This window comes from Neolamprologus brichardi, chromosome 22 (genome assembly GCF_056152115.1).
Source record: "Neolamprologus brichardi isolate AB-2024 chromosome 22, ASM5615211v1, whole genome shotgun sequence".
In the NCBI taxonomy this organism is placed as follows: domain Eukaryota; kingdom Metazoa; phylum Chordata; class Actinopteri; order Cichliformes; family Cichlidae; genus Neolamprologus; species Neolamprologus brichardi.
The window spans coordinates 4,228,927-4,255,568 of NC_142124.1; the positions used below are offsets into that span (position 1 = coordinate 4,228,927).

Consider the following 26,642-nt stretch of genomic DNA (forward strand, 5'->3'; position numbering starts at 1 on the left):
AATTTTGTTTTAAATCAGAATAAATAGCCTTAAGAATGGTCCATCCTAGTTGTGAACCAGATTTTAAAGATATAAAATAAATATGGCTTACACAATGTGAAAATGTGCAAACAAACATTCAATGGTCAAAGTTTAACTGAGACGACCGGAGTCAAATTTAGATTTATTCTCTGAAAACTGTGAGCTGTGTTAGATGTAACACCCTCAAATGTCTACTGCATGTAGCTTCCCTTATGGACAAATATCAAAATGTAAAAAATAATTATAATAATATACATATTTCTTTAATAATCATTATTAAGGGGTTACTTCCATAAAACCAAAATTTATTTCTAAAGCAATCAAGATACTGCATCGACCTTCCCAACCACGTTCACAAAAATATGAAAACATTAATTACAAGAAATTTGGGTAATGTTTTCATACGATTCATAATTCAACATTTATGTTGTTTTTGTGAATGGACAGCATTTTGGAAATGATTCAGCTTCCTGTTTCCTGTGCTGTTTGACACTGTTGCCTGTGTATCATGGCCGTGATGATGAATGTACCCGTCAGAAACCCCACAAACGTCTTGTTGCTACTAATCATCGTATCTCTCACTCCCTCCCATGTTCCCTCCCAGCGTGTTAAAAGTTTTGTTGAGTGTCTGTCTTCATCTCGGGCTCAGCATCAGCAGTGAGTCATCCCTCCGCCCACCTGCTTCTCTTCACCTCCTCCCCTCTTTTCTCTCCTCTTTTTTGATCTCCTTAAACCTCACTTCTTCTGCTTCTTTGCTACAACCCTTCCTCCCACACACTTGGCGGCTACGGGATCTGTGTTCGTGTGTGTTTTTGTCGTGTGGTGTATAAGCGCTGTAACAGACCCAATCTAACCCCCCACCCTCATCCCCAACCCCAGATGTGTTTTTCCCTCCATATGTAGCCTAGCATGGCGAGGCGCTCATTCGCATGTGTGCGTGGTAGCGTGGAGGAGGCACGGCAGAGGGTGGCGCCGCCATAGGCAGGGACTGGGGTGCGGGCCCACTCGGGTGAGGGTGTGGCTGAGGGTGGGAGTGGATATGTGAACCCCTGGACAGGGTGGATGTGGCACCTGGGTGAAGAGGATGTGGATATGAGGAGGAGGTGGAGGAGGAAGAAGCTGGTTGGAGCTGGTAGCTGGCAGCTGATGACGGTCCAGAGGAAGAGGGTGTTGCCTGGGAGCTGCTGCCCCCCTTGGGAAATGGCTGCTGGGGTGGAGTTTGGTTGAGCTGGATGGAGATGTCAGAGGAGACATCGGAGGCACTGCGGCCTCGCTGTGGTGGAGCCCAGGAGTCTGGGTGGAGGTACTGGCCGCTGTAGTCGCTGCAGTCAGACATGCGGGGGCGGTACAGTGCAGGGTGGGGCCGGTAAAGCTCCTCCTCAGCGTAACGCTTCATGAAGAGGTAGACAGACATCACTCCTGCACCCTGGAGACACAAACAAAATACTGCAACGTTACAGGATGTCCTGTTTGTCGTTTTGTAGATTCATCCAGTGGTCATATTATTGGGTCTGATTAGTTTTTCTTTCGTTTTTTTTAGGTTTGTTGTTAAGCATGATGTATCTCGCTCGATTAATCTGGCTTTTTAAACACAGTCCTCTGCAGTGATACAGCATGTCTGTCATGCTTTTCCAAACAAAAGCAATGTAATTCTCTCCACAGCCCATCATTGTGGCAATACACTATACAGATGAACAGTTTCCTGGAAAGTGGATTGGTCGTCGTGGGCCAGTTGAATGACCCCCAAGGTCTCCCGATCTGACCCCCTTAGACTTTTATCTTTGGGGTCATCTAAAGGCAATTGTCTATGGTGTGAAGATACGAGATGTGCAGCACCCGAAACTACGGATACTGGATGCCTGTGCTGGCATTTCTCCTGCGGTGTTGCTATCAGTGTGTGAAGAGTGGGAGAAGAGGGTTGCATTGACAATCCAACACAATGAGCAGCACATTGGACACATTTTACAAGTGGTTAGAAACTTGTAAATAACTCATGAAAGAATAAAGTTACGTTGAAACCAAGCACATCATTGTTTTTCTTGTGACATTACCAATAAGTTTGATGTGTCACATGGCCCTCTTCCTATTGGAAAAACAAATGTTGTATCCAAGATGGCCGACTTGGTCACCACCCATCTTGAGCAGTTTGCCCCCTCACATATACTAATGTGCCACAAACAGGACTTTAATATCACCAACCATTCCCATGTTATTACGGTGTATCCATATAAATGGCCCACCCTGTACATTTTGACCACTTGCATTTGTGCATCTTTGAGTGTGATCCTGAGTGAATCAGGGGGACAACGTCAACTCGACAAGTCTATGAATGTCGAGAAAAGTAACACCATTGTGCTGGTCACAGTGCTGACCTGATGTTTCTTTTTGGAGATAAAGTATCTGAATTTCAGGAGCAGAACCACGCCTCCAAACACACTCCTTCTGGTTCTCATCTATATACGTTCCCCCTGTTTGTTCTCATTTACATGCCCCACCCTCCGTCCCCCTTTTCTTTAACTTCTTCGCTTCTCATTAGTACATGGGGATCTGCCAGGCCCGGGAGCCACCAACAGTCCCCTTCTAGGCCTTCCCTGAACTGCAGCTCAATTCATGTCCAAGCCATTTACCTTTATCTACTAAAATGCTGTCCAACCTCAAATGAGGACGTGGGCCCAGCGAGTGAATTGTGGCTTGGACACAATGGACTCTTGCACTGAAAACTGCTATTTGACCTCTTGGTTGAGTCCCATCTCTCCACCAGCGATGAAAGAATTTGATATTTGTTTGTGAAACAAGTTTGAGGTCCATGGGAACAATGACCTTAAAGGAGAAGACCAATTTAGTAGCTTTTGCTTATGGCTAATATTTGTAATCACAGCTCAGGTTTAGTTGCAGGTAGACTTCTTCCCTATCATCTATAGTAAGATATAGAAGCTATGCTTTGGGACTATAAACCTTCATTCAAAAGGAAGAAACTGTAATCATTATGAAGTCCCAACATGCACCAGTGCTGCCACTGTGCACCAGTGCACAGAGGAAGGACCTTACAGACATAGATGATTGAGTTTGGTGTGGAAGAACTTGATTGGCTTGCACGGTCTATCTGATATCATTGTGTTGATGTTTTTCTAGGATCAACATTGCATCTGACAAATCACATAATTATGATGTCATAGCTTTGCAGCTTGGACAATAACTTGCCGATGTCCTTTCATGAAAAAATCTTTAAAAAACAGAGCGACCAACGTTTTGTAGATCTAGGAATAACACCAACATGATGAGTATCACACATCGAGAGCCTTGCACAGAGTCCTGACCTCAACCCAACAGAACACCTTTGGGATGAATTAGAGCAGAGACCAAGCCAGACCTTTATCTCCAACATCAGTGTCTGAGCTCACAAAGGCACTTTCTAAAATCCCCAAAGGATTTGAAGCTGTTATACCTGCAAAGGGTGTGTCGACATCACATCCTTTGTAGCGATAGAATCTATAGATTAAGAATGGGATGTTCACATGCAGGTGAAGGCAGACGAGCAAATACTTTTGGAAATATTGCGGGGCGATCGTGGCTCAAGAGTTGGGAGTTCGCCTTGTAATCGGAAGGTTGCCGGTTCGAGCCCCGGCTTGGACAGTCTCGGTCGTTGTGTCCTTGGGCAAGACACTTCACCCGTTGCCTACTGGTGGTGGTCAGAGGGCCCGGTGGCGCCAGTGTCCGGCAGCCTCACCTCTGTCAGTGCGCCCCAGGGTGGCTGTGGCTACAATGTAGCTGCCATCACCAGTGTGTGAATGGTTGGATGACTGGATATGTAAAGCGCTTTGGGGTCCTTAGGGACTAGAAAAGCGCTATACAAATACAGGCCATTTACCATATTGCATATATATTATTGCTATCTTTCTTATAGTGGAAGTAGTTAGCTTCTAAAAATATGTAAAATGATTTAAATCACATGTATAATCCAAAACATACCTACTGGCTATAGAATTTCAGATCTGACTGGCAATATTCAAAATAGCTCTAGTAATATAGTTTAGGATAGACAGCAATGCAAGTGACACTGATGCATTGACAATGTCTGCCAAAAAAACATAAATTAGATGAAGCGGGAACAGGCCCCTCTCTCTCTCCATCCATGACACGACAACATCTGCATTGCCTAAGGGAGCAAAAGTGAACAATGCAGAGTTCCCAGAAAATTCCCATACGCATAAAGATTTACTAAACACAAGAATCAGCATCATCCTCCCTAAAGTGCAACACACCATAAGGAGGAGGGTGGGGGGATGAAATAAATCCGTACTAATTTTGCAGAGAGTTGACAAAAAGGCTCGGCGCTCCTCAGCGGAATGAGCCATTATCAAAAATGTATTCATGTTTTCACCCGGGCATCCGCTGAGCATTCACAGCTCATTCACTATTCATCCACAACATCATCGCTACAACAACCCTGAAACCTGAATGCTGATGAACGTGTGTGTGTGTGACAGAAAAATTGTGTCGTTAAATGTTCTTTGCTATTCCAGCGCAGGTTTGAGGAAGAGTGGGGAAGAAAAGAGAAGATAAGGTATGGAAACAGGGAAGAGGTGAAGGAAATAAATAAAAGGAGAGGAAGTAAGATGAAGGAATGAAGTGATAAAACATGTAAAAAAAAAAAGGGGGAAGCGAGTGAACGGATGATTAGAAAAACAAAAAAAAGAAAGAAGAGGATGCCTGAGTGACACATGCATGAGTAAAGATGCTAAGACGGATAAACCCATGTCAAAGGAATGGAAAGACGACGGGTAAATGAGCGAAAAGAGGATTAAATAGGAAAAGAGGGGCAAGACTAATAGAAGATTAGGAGGAGCGTGTGATTACAGCAGGTGAAGACGCGATAAAGACGGATGACAGCCACTTTATGGGCACGAAAGATGGGAAACAAGATGGGAGGATAAAAAAAAAATTGGAATAAATAAGAAAAATTTAGAGGAAATTGAGGACAAAAATAAAGACGGGACGTGAATTAAAGAAAATTAACAGAAGAATCAAAGCAAAAGCTAAGCATGAAAACATGAGTCAAAGATTTAAGCGAGGACTGGAGGAGAAGAAAACAGGATTATAGACTGAAAGATAACTGAAGAGGGAGGACTAAGATCAAAGAAACGATGGTGGAAAAAAAAAGAGGGAAGGGAAGAAATGGTACAATATGAAGTAAGAGAGAAGAGAGCAAAAGATGAAGTTAAGCCACATCATGCAAGAGGACAGCAGAGGAGATAAGAAGAAGAAGGAGGGGACAACAGAGGATTAAAGAACTGAAGATAAAAGGAGAGAGAAAGAGACGAGATAAAAGTAGAGGACATATAAAGAGAGAAAAGACTTGAGTCAGGCAGAGAAGAAGCAGCAGGGAAAGGGGAAGGAGACAAAAGGGACAGAGATGAAATGGAAGGAATGAAGGATGAAGGAGGAGTGGAGCACCCTCTTCCTCCCAGTGAGGAATATTTGGATGCATATGAAGCTGTGCTGCGACAGAGCTGCTGCCCTCAAGTATTCAAGCTATTAACATTTATGAATATTGATGCGGGCGGGATGACGGGCTCCTACGCAGGCACTTTTTAAATGTGTGTGTTTAGCTGAATAAGTCTGCATTTTCAGCAAGCGTGCATGCGTGTGTGTGTGCGTGCACATGGTCGACATCCAAGCAAGACTCCAAACAATCTCTGCGTGAACATTAAGGCTTATAAATGTTGAGCAGCAGCACATGTTCGTGTCACTGGGAACTTCTCGCTGTGCCCGAGCACATCTGCAGCGTGTGAGTTTTCCGTTCAGCATGCGATCGCTCACGTGTTTGTCTGTGCAGCAGCCGTGCGTGTTCGTGCTTGATTAACTCTTTGTGAATGCGTGTGGCGGTGCGTATTAGCGTGCTTCAATCACCTCTTTGAGGAGGAAGGAGGAGGCGGCAAAGGCAAAGGACCAGCCGTAGTGATAGTGGAAGAACTGCTCAGGCTCTCGAGGTCGGTTCATCACCTCATCGTTAATACTGGAGATGTACAAAACCAGACCCACCACCAGACTAAGACCTGCAAGAGCACAAATACACACATATGGTAATCACACAGTGAGAAAGATAGGTGGTCCCGCTGTATGATAATATAGCGTATCCACGTCTCCTTGCATAAGTAAAATATAACATCAGAAGATGAGTCAAGTGTTGGATGTTATTCTGAGCCATCTGCTTTCCCCAGAGCAGGCACTGGAACTCCCTCGGGAACAGGGTATTCCTGCAGGCTGGTAACCTCTATAAACACATATCTGCACATGAATATGCAGAAGTCGAATGAAAGGGACACGATTTAAGTTACAAAAAGCTTTCTGGTTTTTGTTTGCAGTCTGCTTGTCATCACATTTGAGTAGGCTGCAGTTAGATGCTGGTACTGTGCAGACTCTTTAGTAAACACAGAAGTTGTTTTATTTTTCAGAATCTCAAAAACATGGATTATTATTTGACAGTGTTTAGGTTTTATTTGCTTTTCTAATATATAGCTTATATCTGCAAACTCAAAGGGATTAAAGTAAGAGAGGCAGCTTTATTGCACTGTAGAAAACATAATCTAAACTGGAACCAAAGGACGTGGAAGCTAGGAAACAATAAACAGACAAACTAGAAGCTAACTAAGGCTACGTTCACACTGCAGGTCTTGATGCTCAATTCCGATTTTTTGATCAAATCCGATTTTTTTGTCTGCTCGTTCACACTACAAATAAAATGCGACAGCAAACGCGCTCTAGTGTGAACGCTCAAAGCGGCCGCATGTGCAAAAGAAGACGTCACACACAACGCGCTCTGTTTAGACCCAGAGCAAACAGTATTGTTTGACTGATGGCCCTTAATATAAAGACTTGTTTCGGACTTCACGTTTCCCAATTTTTGCTTTAAGTTATTTTGTTATTTACATAATAATGTAAATAACCTAATAATGATCCTTATTGCTGTTTTAGAGGAGCGCTGCTTCAAAGGATAGCTGCAGATTTCTGTCAGAATCTGCAGATTATACAGTACAAATAAAATGTTCACGTTTCTCCAACGTTGTCTTCCCAACAGTTTCACTAACATCTACACGGGATGGCCAGGAAGCGTTCGCGATGTCTTCTCCGGCGCTGATAATTGGCGTCTGTCTTGTGTCGGTGACGTAAAAGACGGATTTAATGCGACATGACCATCAAACAGCAGTCGCTTTCTGAAACATGAGATATGTATCGGATTCAGTACCACACATGAAAGTGACCCAGATCGGATTTGAAAATATCGGATTTGTGCCGTTCACACTGTCATAGCATGATCGGATATGGGTCGCATAGGGTCAAAGAAGTCAGATTTGATGCGCTTTTGCCTGCAGTGTGAACGTAGCCTAAGAACACTAGGGAGACCAAGGACCACAAGAAGGACGCACAGCAATGTGAGACAACGCAACAACTGGCAGAGGAAGACAGAGGACTAAATACACAGAGGATAATGAAGGGATGGGAAACAGGAGGGAAACACAGCTGGAAGTAATCAGACAAAATCAAGGAGGAAGCAAAACTGAATACAGTTGTGAAACACAGCATGTGAGACCGTGAAAGAAAAACAGGAAACAAGACATGACAGCCTACATATGAAATGTGGACACAGGGGAGGCAAGGAAACAGAACCATGAAGCAAACGACATCAAAGAATTCTAACTGAACCCATAATTTACAGACCCAGAGCCATGACACTATCTACTGTTAGTCTTTAACCTCCTAAGACCTGAACTCTTCCACAGCATGCATTTTTAATTTCTCTTTGATATTTGGGCTGATTGGAGCCCAATGAATGTTTTTACCTTATTTTTGTTTTTATGAAAAATCAGAGCCACATATGAGGATATTCGTTTAAAATTTTGATAGAACAGAGGCAGTATAATGTCCTCGTAAGTGGATATCAGCAAAATTGAGTATTTTGGTCTAAACAACCCAAAATGTGATGTCCACATATGTGGACGCCAGGTCCTAGGAGGTTAAAGTTTAGATAGCCTCTGTTTGAGACACGGGGTGTGACGTGCTCAACATGTGTAGATGCCATAGGATTGTTTATACATTTGAAGTTACTCTTTTCAATTAAATATGGGGTTGAATGTATTTGCAAATCATTGCATTCTAGTATTAGTTCATTTTACACACAGTTTTTGAAGCAGTCGTGGTCCTACAGTGGATTCATTAGCTCATCTCCACTGTGGAGAATAGTTAGGAATTAAAAGTATAAATGGATTAAATGACATATCTAAACACATACGTCTGTTTTTTGTAATAAAAAGTGACCAAAATGACTCAAAAATGATAACAGCTCCTCTGTGAGAGAACAAGGAACACGATCTTTTTTACTGTCACCTTTTAGGGCTTCTGGAAATTAGAGGTTAAGATGAGTTTATTCTGACAATTAAAATAATGGACTGTCACTGTAAACACAGTAAGAAAAACAACTGTGCATACCAATGTTTTGGACAGGGCGTAACATACTATAAGACACCACTATATACTCATCTAAATGTGCAAAGTGTATCATTTTTGAGTCAAAACAGTTTCATGTTAAACACAAGAGCAAAAAGAAAGAAACGAGCAGACATTTAGTTCTCTATCCCTCATAAATGTTTAACAAACCTCCAAACTACAAATAACCAGTAAATCAGGAGGGGCGAGGCTAATGCTGCACTCCCCGGTTACCCTGAAATACTAATCCCATCTGAATGGGCCTTTCTTCTTGTTTGTGTGTGTGTGTATTTGTGTGCACTTTGTAGCTGGAATAGCTAATGATAATGTGTCCTGCTTGTACTGTAAATAGGCTGAGAAACAAGCTGTGCCGTGGCAAACAGAGATAAACAAGAACACAATCCCACAAACACACTTCGTATGGGAGAAGCGAAGCCTCATTAGGAGTGCGTCAGTTCCTCCCCTGTCGACAGACTAACCACAGCAACTGACCTGCAAAATCCTTCAACAGTGAAACCCTCTCATTCCAAACGCAGCAAATGATGCAGATGCTTCCACTTAAAATCACCTTACAGCTCATTTTCTCTTAAAAGCGTCACTGGTGGATTCATCTCGTAGACTGTGCTACATAACACTGAAATAAGTATATATATAAACACTAGCCTACATGGAGCTTCCAAAAATGTGTTAAGCCATATTTAGGCTGCTACACTGACATGTCACAGAGACTCTGTAGCTCAGCAGATCTGCTGTGCTCCTCCTTAAAAATGTAAATGTGTGTCGGACACAGCTGCACAACATGTTGTCATGAATTATCCTATCATTGATGATTGAGACAGCTTACAGTGAAGACAATATTATTTAGGGACATTGTAGCGATTGACCCAACAGACTGCAACAATTTGAGGAGTGTTTATTGCAAATCGCACAAAAATGCTCGACAAACACATGACAGGTTCAGCACCCACTTTAGCTTTTCAGCTGCTCTCACACACACAACTTCCTCCAGCTCTCCAGCTTCACTATGGCTGTATCCCAATTCAGGGTCTGCAGCCTTAAAGTACGCAGCCTCAACGATCCTCAAGGGCCGCGTACTTAAAGACCGCTAAGGCCGGAAGTGCGAGGCTTGTGAAATGGGACGGTCTAGCCTCCGTCGCGCTGCCCAGGTTGCCTAGCAACCATGATACTAACAGCTGGAAACGTTTCATACAGCTTTGTTTGACAGAAATGAAGGAGAAAATCTTTTGTTCATTTGTTTGTTTGTTTCTACATGAGCTTTGATCATTCTCTGTAAGATTAAGCTCAGCTATTGAACGGCGTATATTTTAAAGTAAAGGCTTTAAAACCAAGTTAGTACAAACGTCACTAATGTCACATAACTTTGCCGACATGTGGCCAACAGTAATGTTTTAATGTTCTTAGTTTACTCTTCGGCCGCACCTCATCCGCCGTTTTTTTTCTGCAAAATTATCCACACCCACCGCCGCGCTATGCATTCTGGGATATGTTGGGCCACGAAGTCTACACCGCCACGTCCTTAAAATTCAGGGAAATGAAGGACGCATTTGAGGGCCGCATTTCGAGCAGCCTTCGAATTGGGACAGCTTTCGTCGCGTCGCTGTGACGTAATCGGCCTTAAAATGCGGCCTTTAAGGCTGCAGACCCTGAATTGGGACACAGTCTATGTAAAGGGAGAAGCCTCGTTAGTGAAATCCCCGACACCTGTCCCTCCAGCCTCCTTGGCACTGCCTCATTCCTCCCCTGCAGCTGAGCCAGGGACCACACCCCCGCCACAGATATATTTATCAATCAATAGATGCAACCAGTGCTGGTCAAGCACTACTCCTGATTAAAAATACGTGTTCACTAGATACTTTTTCTTTGTGTAACAGACTAATATCTAGGATACAAAATAGTAATTGACCTTTCAATTTCATAGCCCCCAAGAAAAGATAAAAGTTGACAAGAAACATCAAACAAAAGACAACAGGGTGCATGATTCAGGTGACTGAACAAAAAAGACTGGGTGTTGAAAGCATCCCACCTACAGAAAAGTCAGTGCATATCAAAAAGAAAATTGTTATCATATGCTGTATTTACAGCATAAATACAGCATATTTTACTATTAGTGGGAAACGAAGGAGAGTAGTCTGAACACTGTATTTCCTTCGTTTGGCCATCAGATGGCAGTGTTGTGAACAGAATGCACATCTCAGTAAAAGCCTCCCAGACATGTGGTGCTAGGACCCATGAACACACATGAGTGAGCACACACACATTCGTTGGAGAGGAGGCGGAGAAACAGCAGAGGGGAGAAAATGACTGGAGGAAGGACAGACAGGAGACAACAGAGGAAACAGCTGGTACACAGTCACCATGTTATAACCTCAGGCTGCTTTGTGACTGATGGCAAGTTTTCCCAAGACAAACACACACATGCTGATTTTCTGCAGCCACGTGATGTCATTCTCACTGATATGTGGAGCATGCTCTTTTATGGCGAACGACAAGAGAACAGCGCACAATAGAAGTGAGCTTAAGTGTCGTCGATTTGCTGTTCAGAAGTGAAGCTGGCAATCATCAGCCATCGATTTCTCGCCTGACGCTTTCAGCCGTGAACAACAGGACAGAAATCTTCGACTTCTCAAAAGAAGCCCAAACAATTGTTGTTGACTTTTCTTTTTTTAAGCGACAGAACTTCAGCAAAGGTGAAAAGAGGCTGTCGGGGTTTATTCTGAGTCTGTTTTCCAAACAAACATAAAACTAAAAAAAAAGAATAAAAAATATAAAAACTGACTTCTTTCAGATGTTCTTAATAAACCTTTTGTTTTCTTTTTTTGATTTTTTTTGTCATTAGTAGACTTCAAATTCCCATTTAAAGACCAGATAATTATAGAGTTTCAGTCTTAATGAAATGTGGCATCGATGAGATGCTCATGAGACCAGTTACGGCTTGGAAATGTGCAGCTGAGGAAAAGATAGACGCAGAACTAGAGGCAGCTATAGATCCTGAGACTTGCGTTGGGAGTGACAAGGACGGAAAGGAGAGGCGTTGTTTAATTAGCTTGGACACATGGAGAGGACAGATACTGGGTATACTGGGAGAAGGATGTGGAAAAGCGAGTTAGAATAGAAGAAGACCGAAGGTAGTTACGAGATGCGGTGACGGACGACATGCATGCAGGTGTAGTTTATATAAAATAGAGGTGTCACAACACCCATTATTTTATGAAGCCTTATTGTTTGAAGATTTGCTTTATTTTCACTTCGCTTTTTGAAACAAGATCAGCGACAAACATGAAAAGGGCTGAAAATCCAAAGATATACAAGCTCATCTGGCCATCGCTCATCGATCACAAGGCGGGCCTAAAGCATGCCCTCCTTTATTGACCTAAATATAGGTCAAGGTCATGGGAACTTGGACTCATCAGACGCTTTTAGTAAATGCACCTATGGGGTGAATTTGAAAATGCTATATCACAAAATTATCACATTCACAGACTTGGGTGTCCACTGTGCCCACCCACGGACACACTGGGTGATAACACATGATATATATTTATAAAAGGTAAAATAATGAAAACATATATATAAAAAAACAGAAAAAACAATGCGTATTAATGCAAATTCTATCATAATATGTGTTTCATGCACAGATTTGTGTGTTTGACTCGTGTCGATGCATAAACGTGCTCCTCCTTGGCTTGGCGGCATTCCTATGACATCATGTGTCCAGTCAGCACTCCACCATGCTAAGCTGGCATCTGCGAGGTGAAGCTCCCTCATGCACGAAATAATAAAAAAAGGAAAGAGGAACAGGAAGGTGATGTCATCTTATCGGCTCATAGTAAGAGAGAGAGCGACTTCAAGCAAAACTAAATCTCAGCGACTAATGGACCATCCGAGGAAACTGAGCAAAAACGTCACCCGGCCTTCCTGCAGCGACACGAGGAGGTGATGTCACCTCGTTGGCTGCGCTGACTCTTAAAGCACAACTGAGACGCTAAGCTCATTAAAACAAAATCCTGCTGGACCCTCGGACAAAGCAGCTCTGTTCTTCATGCTGTCGATCCACGTTTGTTTTTAATAGATTGAATTTTTCCTCCTACATGTTTTCTCAGTGCTTCGTTTTAACACATTAGGAATACCGACCACTGATCAGTGTAAATCATTTACAGATATCCATAGCGGTACTTGCATGTGCACATTTAGAGCTTAAAGTGAGATTTTAGTCTAACAAAGGTGGTTTTATTTTTACTGTCATTAGTCTTTAGGTCACCGTACAAGCAAATAACGTGGTCTGCAGTATTTTACGAGTTTACAGCAAATTTAAAATCAATGTCACGTTCTCACTCAGTCTTTTACAAGATGCTCTAAGTGAGATATAGATTAACTGGTAAAGGAAAACTAAAATCATAAAGGAAAATGTGACACTGCTCGAACAAACACTAATGCGGTTTCCACATCTCCCTTATCGGGCTGCGGGACAGCATCTGAACTGAATGCACAGATGTTTAATGTACCAATTTTACATTTGCAGGGCTCTAACGTGCAGCTGTCACATTAGACATAAACAGCAGCACTGAGAGTGCACTGAGTGCATATGCTCCTTTTATTTCACAGTTTTCTGACAGATGCTCTCTTGGCTATTTTGCAGTATCTGTCTTGACTTTGCCTGCTATCGCCTATCCTCTGATAACATCTGACTGAAGCAGGCAATCGCTCCTTTTGGGGTTTTTTTTTAAAGAAGAGTGAAACAACACATTTAATGTGTGTTTCTGTGCACAGAGACTGAAGCAACAAACCTGAGTCAACAAAGAGGGATTGTTACATATTATTGCTGAATTGGGTTTTTAGGTGTTGTTGAGCCAGTAAACTAAAACGTGGTCAAAGACAAATCTCTTTCATAACACATTTTCATTGATGCTGCTGCAGCACAATACAGTCTCTGGGTATAAAGTATGTTACCACCTGAGAAAGACGTGTAAACAACTACCACTTATAGCGGCAACCTTCGGTCCTTCTTTGCCGCTTCTGCAGGACGTAAAGTTTCTGACTCGTGCTCCTGTTAAGTCGCTTGGATGCCTTCCGGTAGCAAAAACGAGGCGAAGGAAAAAAGGGGCAAAACATTTATTCTCCAATGCCTCTGGTGGGAGCTCCGTTTACATTCCCTTTATGTTACAACAAAAAAATAACATTAAAACGGCGACGGTCAGAAAACTGTTGCTCCACGTCCTGCTTGCTTACCTAACCTTTCACCCACACCCCTCCGCATGCGGGCCAAATACACACCCCCTTTACGACATCTATCAACACTTTACAACAACAACAGACTAACAAAGCAGGATTAATTTATGGAGCACAGCCTATTACATTATAACATAAAATGATCAAGATTATAATAGAAACTTAAAGATTGAGACAAATACTTAAATATGGCATGATGTAACTGAGTAAAATATTGGCCTGGACTTGGCTCCAACACCATTGAATCCATTTCCATTGGTGAACACGTCTCTCCAAAGCTGTGGACATTAAGTTGTCACTATGACAATTTCTCTTTGGTTGGCTGCAAGGATTTGCTCCAGTTTAGTTGAAAGAGGCATTAGTGAGCTCCAGTACTGATAAGAGGTAAAGGGACCTGGCTCGCAGTTAACATTTAAGTTCATCCCAAAGGAAGATGAGCTTTAAGTCGGGTCTTTGTGCAGGTTCCTCTGCACGAAAATAGGGAAAACCTCTTCTTTGGCGGCACGATAAAAGGCACTGTCATGTTGAAATACATTCAAAAATGTTGCTGTTTAAAACTCTGTTTTGCTGGAGATGAGCACGTGATAAATGCCTCTGGGCCAAATATATCTAGTCAGGGTTGTCTGCACACTTTAAGCCGCATAATATAATTTGGGCGAGTGTTACAGATAAAGTAAATCTCGTTTTCACGAAGCGTGATCAACCACACAAAACAGTTCCACCTCGTAACTTTCCACTGGGATAGAATTCGACTGCATTGGAAGTTGATGTCCAGTCCACTTACTGCAGTGAGATAATGAGAGCGTTTTGGCTCAGACCCCCAAATGTGTCATCCCGAATAAAACCAACCTCCTCATTACTGAATTTCTGATTGAAACGTCAAAATGTACTAAAGCTACTTTCCAGATGGCTTGACTTATGTTGAAAGTTTTTACCAAAAGCCCACAGCAAGACCTCAAATCACTGCTGCCCTGCAGCTCCTCCAGCGGAGAGCAATTATTTGGAATTAAGCCCCATTCGCTGTTCAGCCAGCAGCAAGAACAAGGTATGGCCTGACAAGCTGTCAGCTGGGAAACACTTAGAAGAGCTGCAGACTGAATCTTCCATCCACCGAACCGTCTCTTTTATTAACCTTTAGGAGTGTTGACTTTTAACAAGTGCACTTCTCTTCTGCTGCCTGGTTACTATGTAACATCTTAACTAAGCAGACAGGTGAAAGAGGAGTTTGACACCTTCAAGGCTTAGGTGTTCACAACTGTTATGCTACAGCACAACAAGAAAGAGAAGAGATTTCTAACTAAAATCCAACTAACTCTAAGGACAATAAGTTAAAAATGCTATTATAGAAACTATAACCTCGACCACTATAATCCCTAATAGACTACAAAGCTTTTGCTAAAGCCTTTTTATCTGTAGCACTGCGACGAGCTTTAAATCTTCCACCATCACCGACTGTAAAGCCTGCAATTTAAAGCGAGGCAAGGAGAGACTGACCTGCAAGCAGTTGATGAGAGTTCACAGTTGGATTTAATCACCTGATCATAAACCCCTGAGAGTGCCTGGCGGCTGAAATGTCCTCAGGATGTGCATATGTTCCAGTAATTTGATGGAGCTCACTTTTATTTCTTGGCATCAATACAATGAGAACATTTGATTTTGTGTTTCTTGTATAACCAGAGAATGTGTTTTCTCTCTGCAGACCCTCCATCCACAGATTTTACGACAGCTGTGTGCTTATGTTTGTCTCCGAGGCAGCTCTGCAGTGACCGAAAAAAAACAGCAGAATAATTGGAAAATCAGGAAACAAACTGTGACAAGAAAAGTGTAGTTGTGTTGCATGAGTTCGGTGAGGTTTTGATTGTTTCCATGAGTAAACAACAGTTAGTGTGCGCGGGCTGAGGATATTTTATTTATCCCGCTCGCACTTTCGGTTCAGATTAACTTTACCTGACAGAATGAAGAATATGCCAGAAATGAAGGCGAGGATGGTGCGCTGCGGCCGAATGTGCCCGATATTGCTGATTACAAAGGCGGTGAAGACAAAGAGCAGGGAGACCATGGGGAAGGGAGTGGCGGTCCGGACCATTTCTGAAGAAAAAAAAGGAGGATTAGTAGAAGAAGGAGTGTGTGACACGAATAAAAACGAGGAAAACTTCAAACTCATAAAAGTTTAAGCCTTCAGAAATGGTCACATTAATCAAGAATAATTTAAAATGTTACCAAATTATTTCCTGAATTAAAAATAAAGCTTTGACACATGAAGTCGATAAAGTGGATTTTTTCATACTGTGCAGAATATTTCTGTAAAGCCCAAAAATCTGATGTCATGTTGCTGCACATAATAACAACGTTGTGACTTTGTGTTTTGGCCCGTCTAGGCGCAGCCAGACCACAACATAAAGGGTGATCCATCCCCGTCCAACCCCAAGCAGCACGTCACACACTTAATATTTTGTGACAGTGATTTATTTACAATGAGTGCAGTTAAACAAAGGAAGGGAGCATATCATAACTTCAGGGTGAACCCAAGGCCAAAACAACAAACAAAAGGTAGCCTATCTCAGGAATAAACACAACTTACCTACTCAAAAGAACTAAACCAAACGACAATCACTTTCCTCCCTGCCTAACAAAAACAGGAGAAAACTGATCAAACAAAAAGGCGGTCCACCCCTACGTGCTCTTACATTAACCAACATAGTAACATAGTGACACAGTGAACGGTCTGCCGAGGATGAATGACATGGCAGTCCATGGCGGTCTCTTCTTATACGCTGCCTCCCGGTGCAAGCCATCCACCCTGGATGCACCAATCACGGAGGAGCACCTGCACACTCAAATTTACATATAAATACGACCACAGTCGTAACACTTTGTGTTTGGGTTGTTTTGTGTATTTTAAATGATTTAAGGTGCATCATGTTGTTACATCTATTTTTACAAAGTCTGTGTTTTCTTTAGTCGTGGGAAAAGTGGAAAATCTGCCCCGATGACCGCTGTAACCACACAGGTGTAGCAAACTGTAGCACACCATTTCACCATAAAACTATCAAACCATTAAGAGCAGATAAATATATTTAACATCATACTGGTTGTTGTATGTAATATTATTTCCAATTGCCTTTTATTTTATATAGCCTCAGCTTTATTGTGGTAGGTCTGTGTAAGCTCTTAGACATCTACTTCACGGTACTCTTAAACACTTGAGTTGGACCTTCTTTTACGATCATGAAGATGTGTCACCTCTCATCTGAAAAGCTTTGGCAGTTCTAAAAACTGATGGCGAGTTCCAGATACTAAACTCATTGTGGCGTTGTCGCCTTGCAGGTGGTCCTGAGAGATGTCAACACCACGTGAGTCACCAAGGGTCACATGAATGAAGGTGTGAAGTAAAGACGTGCAAAGAATTTTTCTCATGCACAACATCCCGGCCAAAACGGCCAAAACGAGTTAATCTCAAGGACAAAACAACTAAACACAAGCTGAACAACATTATGTATGCAATGCAATGCAGTGAGGGGTATTAAGACTGGTACCTACTGGAGACACAACCGACACAACATAGGAGAGCCAGTTCATTATAATAAGATAAGATAAGATAAAAAACTTTATTAATCCCTCGGGTGGGTTCCTCTGGGAAATTTGGTTTCCAAAAAAGCACAGCACCGACAGAAGTTACAGAGTTAGAATAATATATATATATATATATATATACACATATATAAATACAAAGACATATATAGATAAAATATATGTTGCACTCTGAAAGTAGCTATAAAACTTATATTTTTCTGAATTGTTGGGAAAATCTTTAAAGACTATTCTTATTAAATAGTGTTTTGTTTTTGGATACATTTCTAGTTAATTTTTGTAGTTTACTGGCTCCAGGAGGTCAGAGTTCAGATGTGTGATGTCATCAGTAAGCGCAGAAAAAGAACAGTGTCTGAGACGTGAGGAAGCGATGTTTTGCTGATGATACGCTATGCTGCCTGTAAACTCCAAACTGAACTGAGGAGAATAAAGTTGCAAGAAAAAGGAGAATGGAGTCATGTCTCTCTGAGGGTGCAACATAATCAAAGGGGATAAATAGAATAAATAGGAATAAAAATAAAAATAAAAATACAAGTGAATTGCACATTTCAAGTATGGAGTCTATTGCACCGCTGATTATTAACAAAAAGTATTGCACTCATTAGGATGAGACTGTGTATCCCCTTTTATTTACAAGAACAAGAATTACTTCGACTGCACTGAACAGTTAAGATAACACTTTGTCTTTTTGTGTTGTCAGAAATCTTCAAGTAAGCGCAGGAACCAGAAGTCTGCTGGAGCTCGCTCAGGTCTATGATTTATTCAGTAACCTCTCCGACTGAGCCGCTGCAGTGTTATGACTTGTGCATGTACCTGAGGACATTTATCTAGCATTAAGCGGCGCGCGCGTCTTCCCCCTGGTGTCTTTAACAACACTGAGTGTGTGCTTTACTTCAAAGAGCAAACTGCAGAGGGCCAGTTCACAGTGTCAACATCTTGAATCATTAAAACAGCTCAAAGACAAAAGGAAAAAAAAGAAATGGTGAACTCTGAAATAGTTTATCTTTTTTTTTCAAATAAAAATGTTGCTTCATAGGTTATTTTGTTAGCAACATTTGATTTAAAAAACAAATCTGGCATAATTGGCTTAATTTATGAATTCCTACAAATAGTTTGAGTTAACAAAAATCACGTTAGCAGACATGCAGACATGCCTGGAGCATGTCTGCATGGAAATGCTTTGGCACTTGCTCATCAGTGGCATCTGAATCAGTGCAGCCTAATGCTCAGCTGTGCCACCAAACAGAAAACTAAAGAGTGCACCAATCTTCTTTCTGCTGAAATGGACTAGACTGTTTTTATTAGATCTTGCACCAGATGCTCCCATTTCTTAGACATCAGTAACCTACATGGAACAGATATTTGAAGGAAGGGAAAACTGAAAGCTGTGCATCTTATGTCTGAGAGTAGAAGAAAAATCACGAGTGAAATGTGAATTTTCAGTGTTTGGGTGATCTTAGATACAGAGCTAACACAGGTTACACCTATACACCGGTAATGTAGGACAGCCATGGTTCCTCCAACTAAGAAATCATATAAAATGTATTCATTTTTAATACTCTCATTACTTTTGGACTATTATAATACTCTGTACACAAGCCTGAGTTAAAAGACCATTTCCTGCCTCCAGCTTGTTGAAAATTCAGCTGCCAGAGTTTTAACAAATTCAAAGAGACAGGACCACATTGCATCCCACATCCTATTTTTACAAGGCCACACTGGCATCCATTACAGATTTACTCAGGCCTCACGACTTGAGCCACTGCCTTTGTTTCTCAGGTCAGACTGGTCTAACCGTTCCTTCAGCTCATTAAAGAAGGCACTTTGTGTTTGAAACCATCAAGTTTTGAAGTCTGTATCCAGACAGACAGTGCGCTAACCTCACCTCCTCTCCAAAACAGTCGCACAGTTCTGTGTATAGTCCTGCGTAATGACTGAAACCCAAAGTCGAAGTGACCTGGCAGAGAAGCTGGTCATTGCTCCGTTTTAATCGTTATTTAACACATTAACAATGTTACTCGGTCTGCATACTTTCAATTGCGCAACATTAATCGTCTCCGTCCTTTTCTCCCCCCACATGCCGCTGCCATTCTTGTCCACAGCCTTGTTACTTCCCAGATTGATTATTGTAATTCACTTCTTTTTGGTCTTACTCAAAAATCCACCAACAAGCTCCAACGCGTCCAGAACTCTGCTGCCCGTATCATCACCAGGACCTCTTCTGCCCACCACATCACTCCTGTCCTGCAGCAGCTTCATTGGTCAAATATCGCATCAATTTCAAAATACTCTTGTACACATTTAAGGCTATTCATCATCTCTCCTCCATATCTCTCTGACCTGGTTAAGATCACCGCCCCATCTCGTTGTCTCAGATCTTCTTCTACCCTTTCACTGTCCGTCCCTTCCCCCCGTCTTGCCACCACGGGGAGCCGGGCTTTCCGCTGCTCTGCTCCACGACTCTCGAATTCCCGACCTCCGGATTTAAGAAACATCTCTTCCTTCTCTCTCTTTAAGTCCAAACTCAAAACCCACTTGTTCAAAATAGCTTATCCCACATAACCTCTCCACTCTGCTATTTTATTCGTTTATGTCTTATGCTTTTATGATTCTGTAAACTTCTTGCTTTTCTGTTGCTTTTATTCTACTGTGTACAGCGACCTTGAGTGTTTTGAAAGGCGCTTTCAAATAAAATGTATTATTATTATTATTAAAAAAATATCCATTGACATTAGAAATCTCTTGTACTATAAATAATTTATATTAAGTAATTTATTAATTTATTTATTGTTGTATTATTCAGTGTTTATTTAACTTTTCTAGTTTAACATTTGTATTTGTTGTTGCTGTTTTAACTCTGTTTGTTAAACACATCGTGGGGTCGTAACCCTGAGTGTCAACTCTTTTGTGTTTTGTAAAGCACTTTGTAACCAATGTTTGAAATGTGACATGGTAAATGGCCTGTATTTATATAGCGCTTTACTAGTCCCTAAGGACCCCAAAGCGCTTTACACAACCAGTCATCCACACATTCACACACTGGTGATGGCAGCTACATTGTAGCCACAGCCACCCTGGGGCGCACTGACAGAGGCGAGGCTGCCGGACACTGGCGCCACCGGGCCCTTTGACCACCACCAGTAGGCAACGGGTGAAGTGTCTTGCCCAAGGACACAACGACCGAGACTGTCGGAGCCGGGGCTCGAACCGGCAACCTTCCAATTACAAGGCGAACTCCCAACTCTTGAGCCACGATCGCCCCTTGACATGAATAAATTGTAATATTATTGTTATATAAATCTCTTGAAAGTGGTGTAGTGGTGGAGACATGCAATGATCTAATGTAGCAAAACCAAACACATAAAACAAAAAAATGTATTAAACTTCACGTATAGCCTGAACTGTAAGCAACATGTGAGCCTTTAGAAACAACTTCTGACCTTCTGATCTGTAAATCACATGTATAAACATTTTCTTCCAGACATATATACTCCATATGTTGCACAAATAGATGTTCTGTCTTTAGGAGAAGTGTTTTAATGTTTTAATGGTAATTAACCATTCTGTTTAATCAAAGACAAGATCAAAGGAGCTTGCAAAGAAAAGCGTCTGGACTTCTTTAAGTTACTTGAAGACGTTTCACCTCTCATCCGAGAAGCTTCTTCAGTTCTAAGGTCAAATGGTGGAGAGTCCCAGATATAAACCTAGTGGGAGTTTCCCCCCACAGAGGGACAAAGTAAGTTAAAGTAACTTAATTAATTAATTTATTAATTAAATTGCTTCAAAAGTTACCATTACCAAAGGTAAACTTCTAACAACTGCAATGAAAAAAGCCATTTGAGCAAGTTATTGACTTTATGTAACATTCTTTTCTATTTTGGCACAATGTTTTATATGCTCATGTTTTTAGTTCATTACACCTCTCTAATGTTAATGTTTTTTCAGTGACATTTTCAATTGTACCTCCAACATTGGGCTGATTTATTTGATTTTTTTTTCCAAAATGCTTGTTAAAGTAAACCAAGAAGTGTTACCATCAGTATCCATGTTAAGAAGTTAAAAATAAAAAGGAAATTCTGTTTTTAAAAGCAAGAAAGTGTTTACAGAATTACTTTCTAAATATGGAACAAATGTACCTTGTATGCCCAATGTGACGCATATGTGACATTTCAGATCTGGGGCAGTGGGTGGAGCTATTACAAAAAAAACTTCAGAAATGTGTTATATATGATTCATTTGATATAACTTACAACCCCCGTAATTTATATGAAAGAAGAAATAGGTCTGGGTTCTTAAGGGTCCAGACGCTTTTCTTTGCAAGCTCCTTTGACTACGATGACCTGGATGACTGAGAACCTTCACAGACATATTGCCGTAAATTTTGGGAACAAAGACAAGATCCTTCAGTTTTCCCATTTTCATAATTGCCCCACATAATATCTTCCAGTGTTTTTTTTTTATTATTTCTACCTGAGCCACCAGAGAGCACCTGTCAGATCAGTCATCAGAGCAACGCTCTCCTCTTTCCTCTGTTCTTATGTTACAAACCCACACAAAGCATCACAAAAACCACGTGTAAGGAAGATTTAAGTCAACAAAAGATATGTATGCATGTATTTTGTGTGTCTGTTGTTGAGTGACTCACAGAGTCACAGCTCTATTTAGCACTGAGAAGACAAATCAGCAAACAACTGTAATAATAGACAGATGTGAAGCAGATGTAAAGACAGAAATGTTGGTGAGTCTGTCTTCCTACGAGAGACGATTTCTCTAGATGCAGATTTAAAAGAAGGTGAAAGCTTTGAAATTTCAAATAAATATGAGAGTCTGTGTGTGCATGAAAGTGACTTACTGAGTATGTTGGCTGTGTTTTCTGTCGTGATCTCTATCTCTGGCTCTGTGAAATATTCCGATGCCACACATCTGCCCTTCTCGGACCCTGGGGAGGGGGGGAGAAAAAAGTGAACAAGAAAGAAAGACGAGAAAAAGGAAAGCCACGAGCGGGTAGCGCGGTTGGACTTGTTTGGGTGGCAAACAATCGTGGGATTATGCGCATGCAGAAATAAAACCAGCATAAACAAACAAAGAGGTTATAAAAAGCCAGAGAAAGGGCAGACAGCCAGACTGAGACAGAGCGACAGTGGAGACAAAGAGATTTAGAAAGGACAAATAAAACGAGAGGTGAAAGAGAAGCGAGGCGTCTCGAAAGAAATGCGTTTAAAAAAGCAGAAACGGGGAGGCAGAGAAGGGAAGGGAGAGAAAAAGTGAATTAGAGGCTGAGACAGATGGAGGTCAGGAGGTTCGGGAGAAAACAAGGTCTGAGCAGAGAGGGAGAGGAGCTGAATGCAGACACAACGATTAACCTCAAACTGTAGCCACAGACACACACACGCAATGCACGACGCGCAAACCTGACATCTGTATGTATACGAAAACACACCAGAAAACGACGCGCAAATCTGCAGACAAATGTGATAGCTCTCCCCCCTCTCTCACCCACACACTCTCTTCCAAATGCCACTGGCGTTTTCCCTCCTCTGACCTTTTGTACCAGGCGTCAGACAACAGGGAAACACAAACATGGCCACCTCCCCAGAGCAACACCATCATGACCCGAAAGACAGAGACAGCTACTGCAATAAGGACAGCTATTTGTGTTTCGGTGTCCTGCCTGCTGGCGTTTGTTTGCGTGTACGAGTAAAAATACCTATTTTATCATTCGGTTCAAAAGGTGACTTCTTCTCCCATTCCTAATAAATATTGTGCTTATTTTAAGAAGTTAGATTTGGGCATAGTCTTTAGCTAGGCATCATCCAACAGCTGATGTCATGTTTGGATCTTATTTACGAGTTTAATGCCCATAATATAGGTAAATATTTGTGATGTTTCGTAAAACCGAAACCGAACTATCACTCAAAATGTCTCTAATACGTCTGTTCCTGACTGAGTGTTATACAGCTTATCTGGGGGTCATTTTTGTAATGGAAAAATCTGTGGGCTGCACAGTGAAGCCCCGCCAGTAGCCACTGATGTCATTGGCTCCAACTTAGAAGCCACTGACTTTGTGGTGGGTCTCAGTATCTACCAGAGAAACTCCTTATTATGCATTATGGTGAATTTTTTAATGAACATTTTTGCATCAATTTATGGTAAAGATGTCTGGAAAATGTGTCACGGCTTTCTGGCATCAAATAACGATGCTCAGCTTTTATCCCTGCTGAGTCAACACACATATACGTGTATTTATTCTCCTGCCCTCTTTTTCTGATGCTCCACATTTGGTGCCAGCGTTTGTCTGGAGAAAAAGGGATAAAGGTAGTCTAACTCAGTTTCTGTTCCTCTGCAGTCGGTCAGGACACGGGTCCTTGTTGCACATGAAGGTTACCATGTGCACGGCTGCTAATGCTGTTTTCATTAGCAGCTGTCATGCAGCAAATGTTTTTTTTGCTCTGTCACAAATGTGAGCAGTGCTCAGCGTTAATTTTAAGACTGATTCTTTTGCAAAAACAGTGGATTAAGAGAGCAAATTCAATAATGTTTGTCCCTCAGACGAGGTGAACTTTAACTGTAGCAGCTGCGAGCCTTAGACTGAATGGCAAAGATAAGGCTCTCCCTTTCGGTTGCACGTTTCATGAATTGCTGCCATATTTTTTTCACTGTTGTGTGTATATTTCAAACCAGACATTAGCAATTTATCCTCGAAACATCGATCAAAAGCCACACTTTGACAAATAAAATGAATATGCAATAAAATAAATATGAAAGAAGGCGAGCATATTAAAAAATGGGTAGCCTGCTGTACATGCACATCTATACAAATTGTTTTGTTTAATAATGTGTCTGATTTTTGAAGAATAAGTATATTCATGGCAAAAAAAATAACTGAAATTAATGGCATCAAATTATCTTTATTAATTGACTTAAAATATAACTAAACTGAGTTACTGTGGAACTGTTACCAACCAGCCACAAAGCAGACCCTCCAGAGGCCAGAGTGCAGCGCCATCTTGACCTCAGTGGTCTGGTTCTGCTGCAGGACGATTCCCTCCTCCATCAGCAGCCAGTAGTCCGTCGACACAGCGACGCCCACCAACAGCAGACCGCAGGCCCCAAAAACCGACGAGAGAAGTGTCAGCGCCCTCGTGCTGAATGAACTCATCTGAGGAGAAAGGAGATAAAATCACGGTGATCAGTGTTGCTTGTGATAAATACAGCAGGGATCAGCATGCAGGAAGATAAGGAGGAGAAAACAGTGAATTAATTTGCTGGATTAAACAAATTAATCAAAGAGGGAAGAAAAAGAGCGATACCACAGATCGAGGGCGGCAGGGCCTACAAATAGTGGGGCGGCACAAAAATAACAGAATTAATGTTTCAACTCATTGTAGGGCGTTTTCCTCTGTCTTGTGCTCACGTTTATAAATAGTATTACCAAAAAGAACAGTCTTGCTGGGGGGCAGGAAATCTGGGGGTGTGGCCACCCCCTTGGTGGTGCCCCTGACACAGTACAGCATTATCTAATGATTTCTGTGATGTCAGTTTAAAAAAAATGTGGAAAAGAAGAGAAGACGAGGGCACACAACCTGTCTTGAGTTTCACTGACCTCAGCTATGAAATATGTGCATGGACAACCTAAGAAAAGAGAAACCACTTTCTTGTTGAAAGGCAGTATAACATTCAGGTTAACTGCTTATATCAAGCAGCAATTCAACAAATAGTTTTCATTTTATGAAGCTGGATCCTTAAATACACAAATGCAACACCTTCTCTCTAAATATGTGATAAAATCCATCATTTTCAAAACTAGGCCTTGAACGTTTGAGCCTCTTTATCCAGTGTTTAACATTCTTCATATTAAAGTCAAATATTTTAAGAGCTATAATGTCTTTATGTATCTCTCCATAAATCAGAAATTGCTGTCTTATTATAAAAGTCCAACACTTATATGTACATTTTGGATATTTTCTGTCCGTCCCTCTGAAAGATACGGAGCCCCGCAGGGGACATGGGAGAAAAAAAAAAATTAAGACGGACTTTTGCGAGATCTCGCAAAACAAAATCGGGATCTCGCAAAAGTTTTAGCCGCATTCTTCCCATTAGCTCGAAGCTAACGGGAGGTCGAGACCTCCCGTTAGCTTCGAGCTAATGGGAGGTCGAGACCTACTACAGCCGGGAGGAACACCGCTTTCCCGGCACATCGTGCCTCGACCGCCCGGTCGGCTTCGAGCCAGCGTCCGAAGAATGCGGCTAAAACGTTTTGCGAGATCTCGCAAAAGTTTTGCGAGATCCCGAGTTTGTTTTGCGAGATCCCGAGTTTGTTTTGCGAGATCTCGCAAAACTTTTGCGAGATCTCGCAAAAGTCCGTCTTAATTTTTTTTTCTCCCATGTCCCCTGCGGGGCTCCGTAGAAAGAAGACACATTGTTGAAGTAAAATAGCAATGTGTACACTGCAAAAATGGCTAGTCTATATTTAGGAAAAAAAATACTACATTTGATACAAAAAGCAATGAAAACAAGTGAAATTATCTGTCCATGCAGCAAGTTTATTTTACTTAATAAGAAATCTTGAAATAAGATTTTTTAATCCAGAAATAAAAGAACACATTTGAGAATTGAAGAGGGTTAAAATAAGCTTTAAAAAAACTCAATTTAAGATAAAATTACTTGATATCAAGTCCCAAAAGTAAGTTAAATATGCTAAATTACAGTCTTTTTTTATGTTTTGAATTCTTACTTGCGGCAAATGAATGCACTGCAACGAGAAAAATAGTTCTAATACTATGAAAAACTACTCAATATTAGTGAAGTATGATTAATTTGTTTCTTGATTCAGGTTGGCTTATCTTAAAATATAGCCGAATCGATATTAAATCCAAGCAAAAAAACCTTAAAACAGACCTTTTTCCTAGAATACTCCTTGGCTTCTACTGAAATCACAACCAGGACAAGAGTGATATATGTCAACATTTATTCCTCTCATGAGAACAAAACCCTTTTTTAAAACAATATAGGGCTGCTGCACAATCCCTAAAAGTCTAAATCAACCCTTTAAAAGGCCTAAACAGAGAAAAAAAATTACATTTTTGGCCTTAAACTTTTGTGACAGTCACATAGTCTCACAATGTTGTAAATAATGGCATTACTGACTTAAAACTTTACATGCCTCAGGCAAAGTGTCACTAAGAAAAAAAAACAACAACTTTCATTTGTAAAGCATTATAACTAAAGCCGTTTCTCAGGACATCGCTAGGCAAATTAGGAACAAAGTTGTACAAACGTACTACAAAACTAAACAAACT

The 26,642-nt window shown here is 41.3% G+C and overlaps 1 protein-coding gene across 1 annotated transcript in view; it reads right to left on the minus strand.

The window, feature by feature from the left end:
• Window positions 1–307: 307 nt before the first annotated feature.
• cacng7a (calcium voltage-gated channel auxiliary subunit gamma 7a) overlaps window positions 308–26,642 on the minus strand; it is a 45,668-nt gene continuing 19,333 nt past the window's right edge. The window contains exons 4-8 of the mRNA XM_087835286.1: window positions 24,307–24,502; window positions 22,196–22,282; window positions 15,700–15,840; window positions 5,932–6,077; window positions 308–1,447 (exon numbers count right to left, since the gene is read on the minus strand). Of these exons, the coding sequence (XP_087691412.1) occupies window positions 926–1,447; window positions 5,932–6,077; window positions 15,700–15,840; window positions 22,196–22,282; window positions 24,307–24,502 (1,092 nt within the window). The 3' untranslated portion in view covers window positions 308–925. The remainder of the gene's footprint in view (window positions 1,448–5,931; window positions 6,078–15,699; window positions 15,841–22,195; window positions 22,283–24,306; window positions 24,503–26,642) is intronic.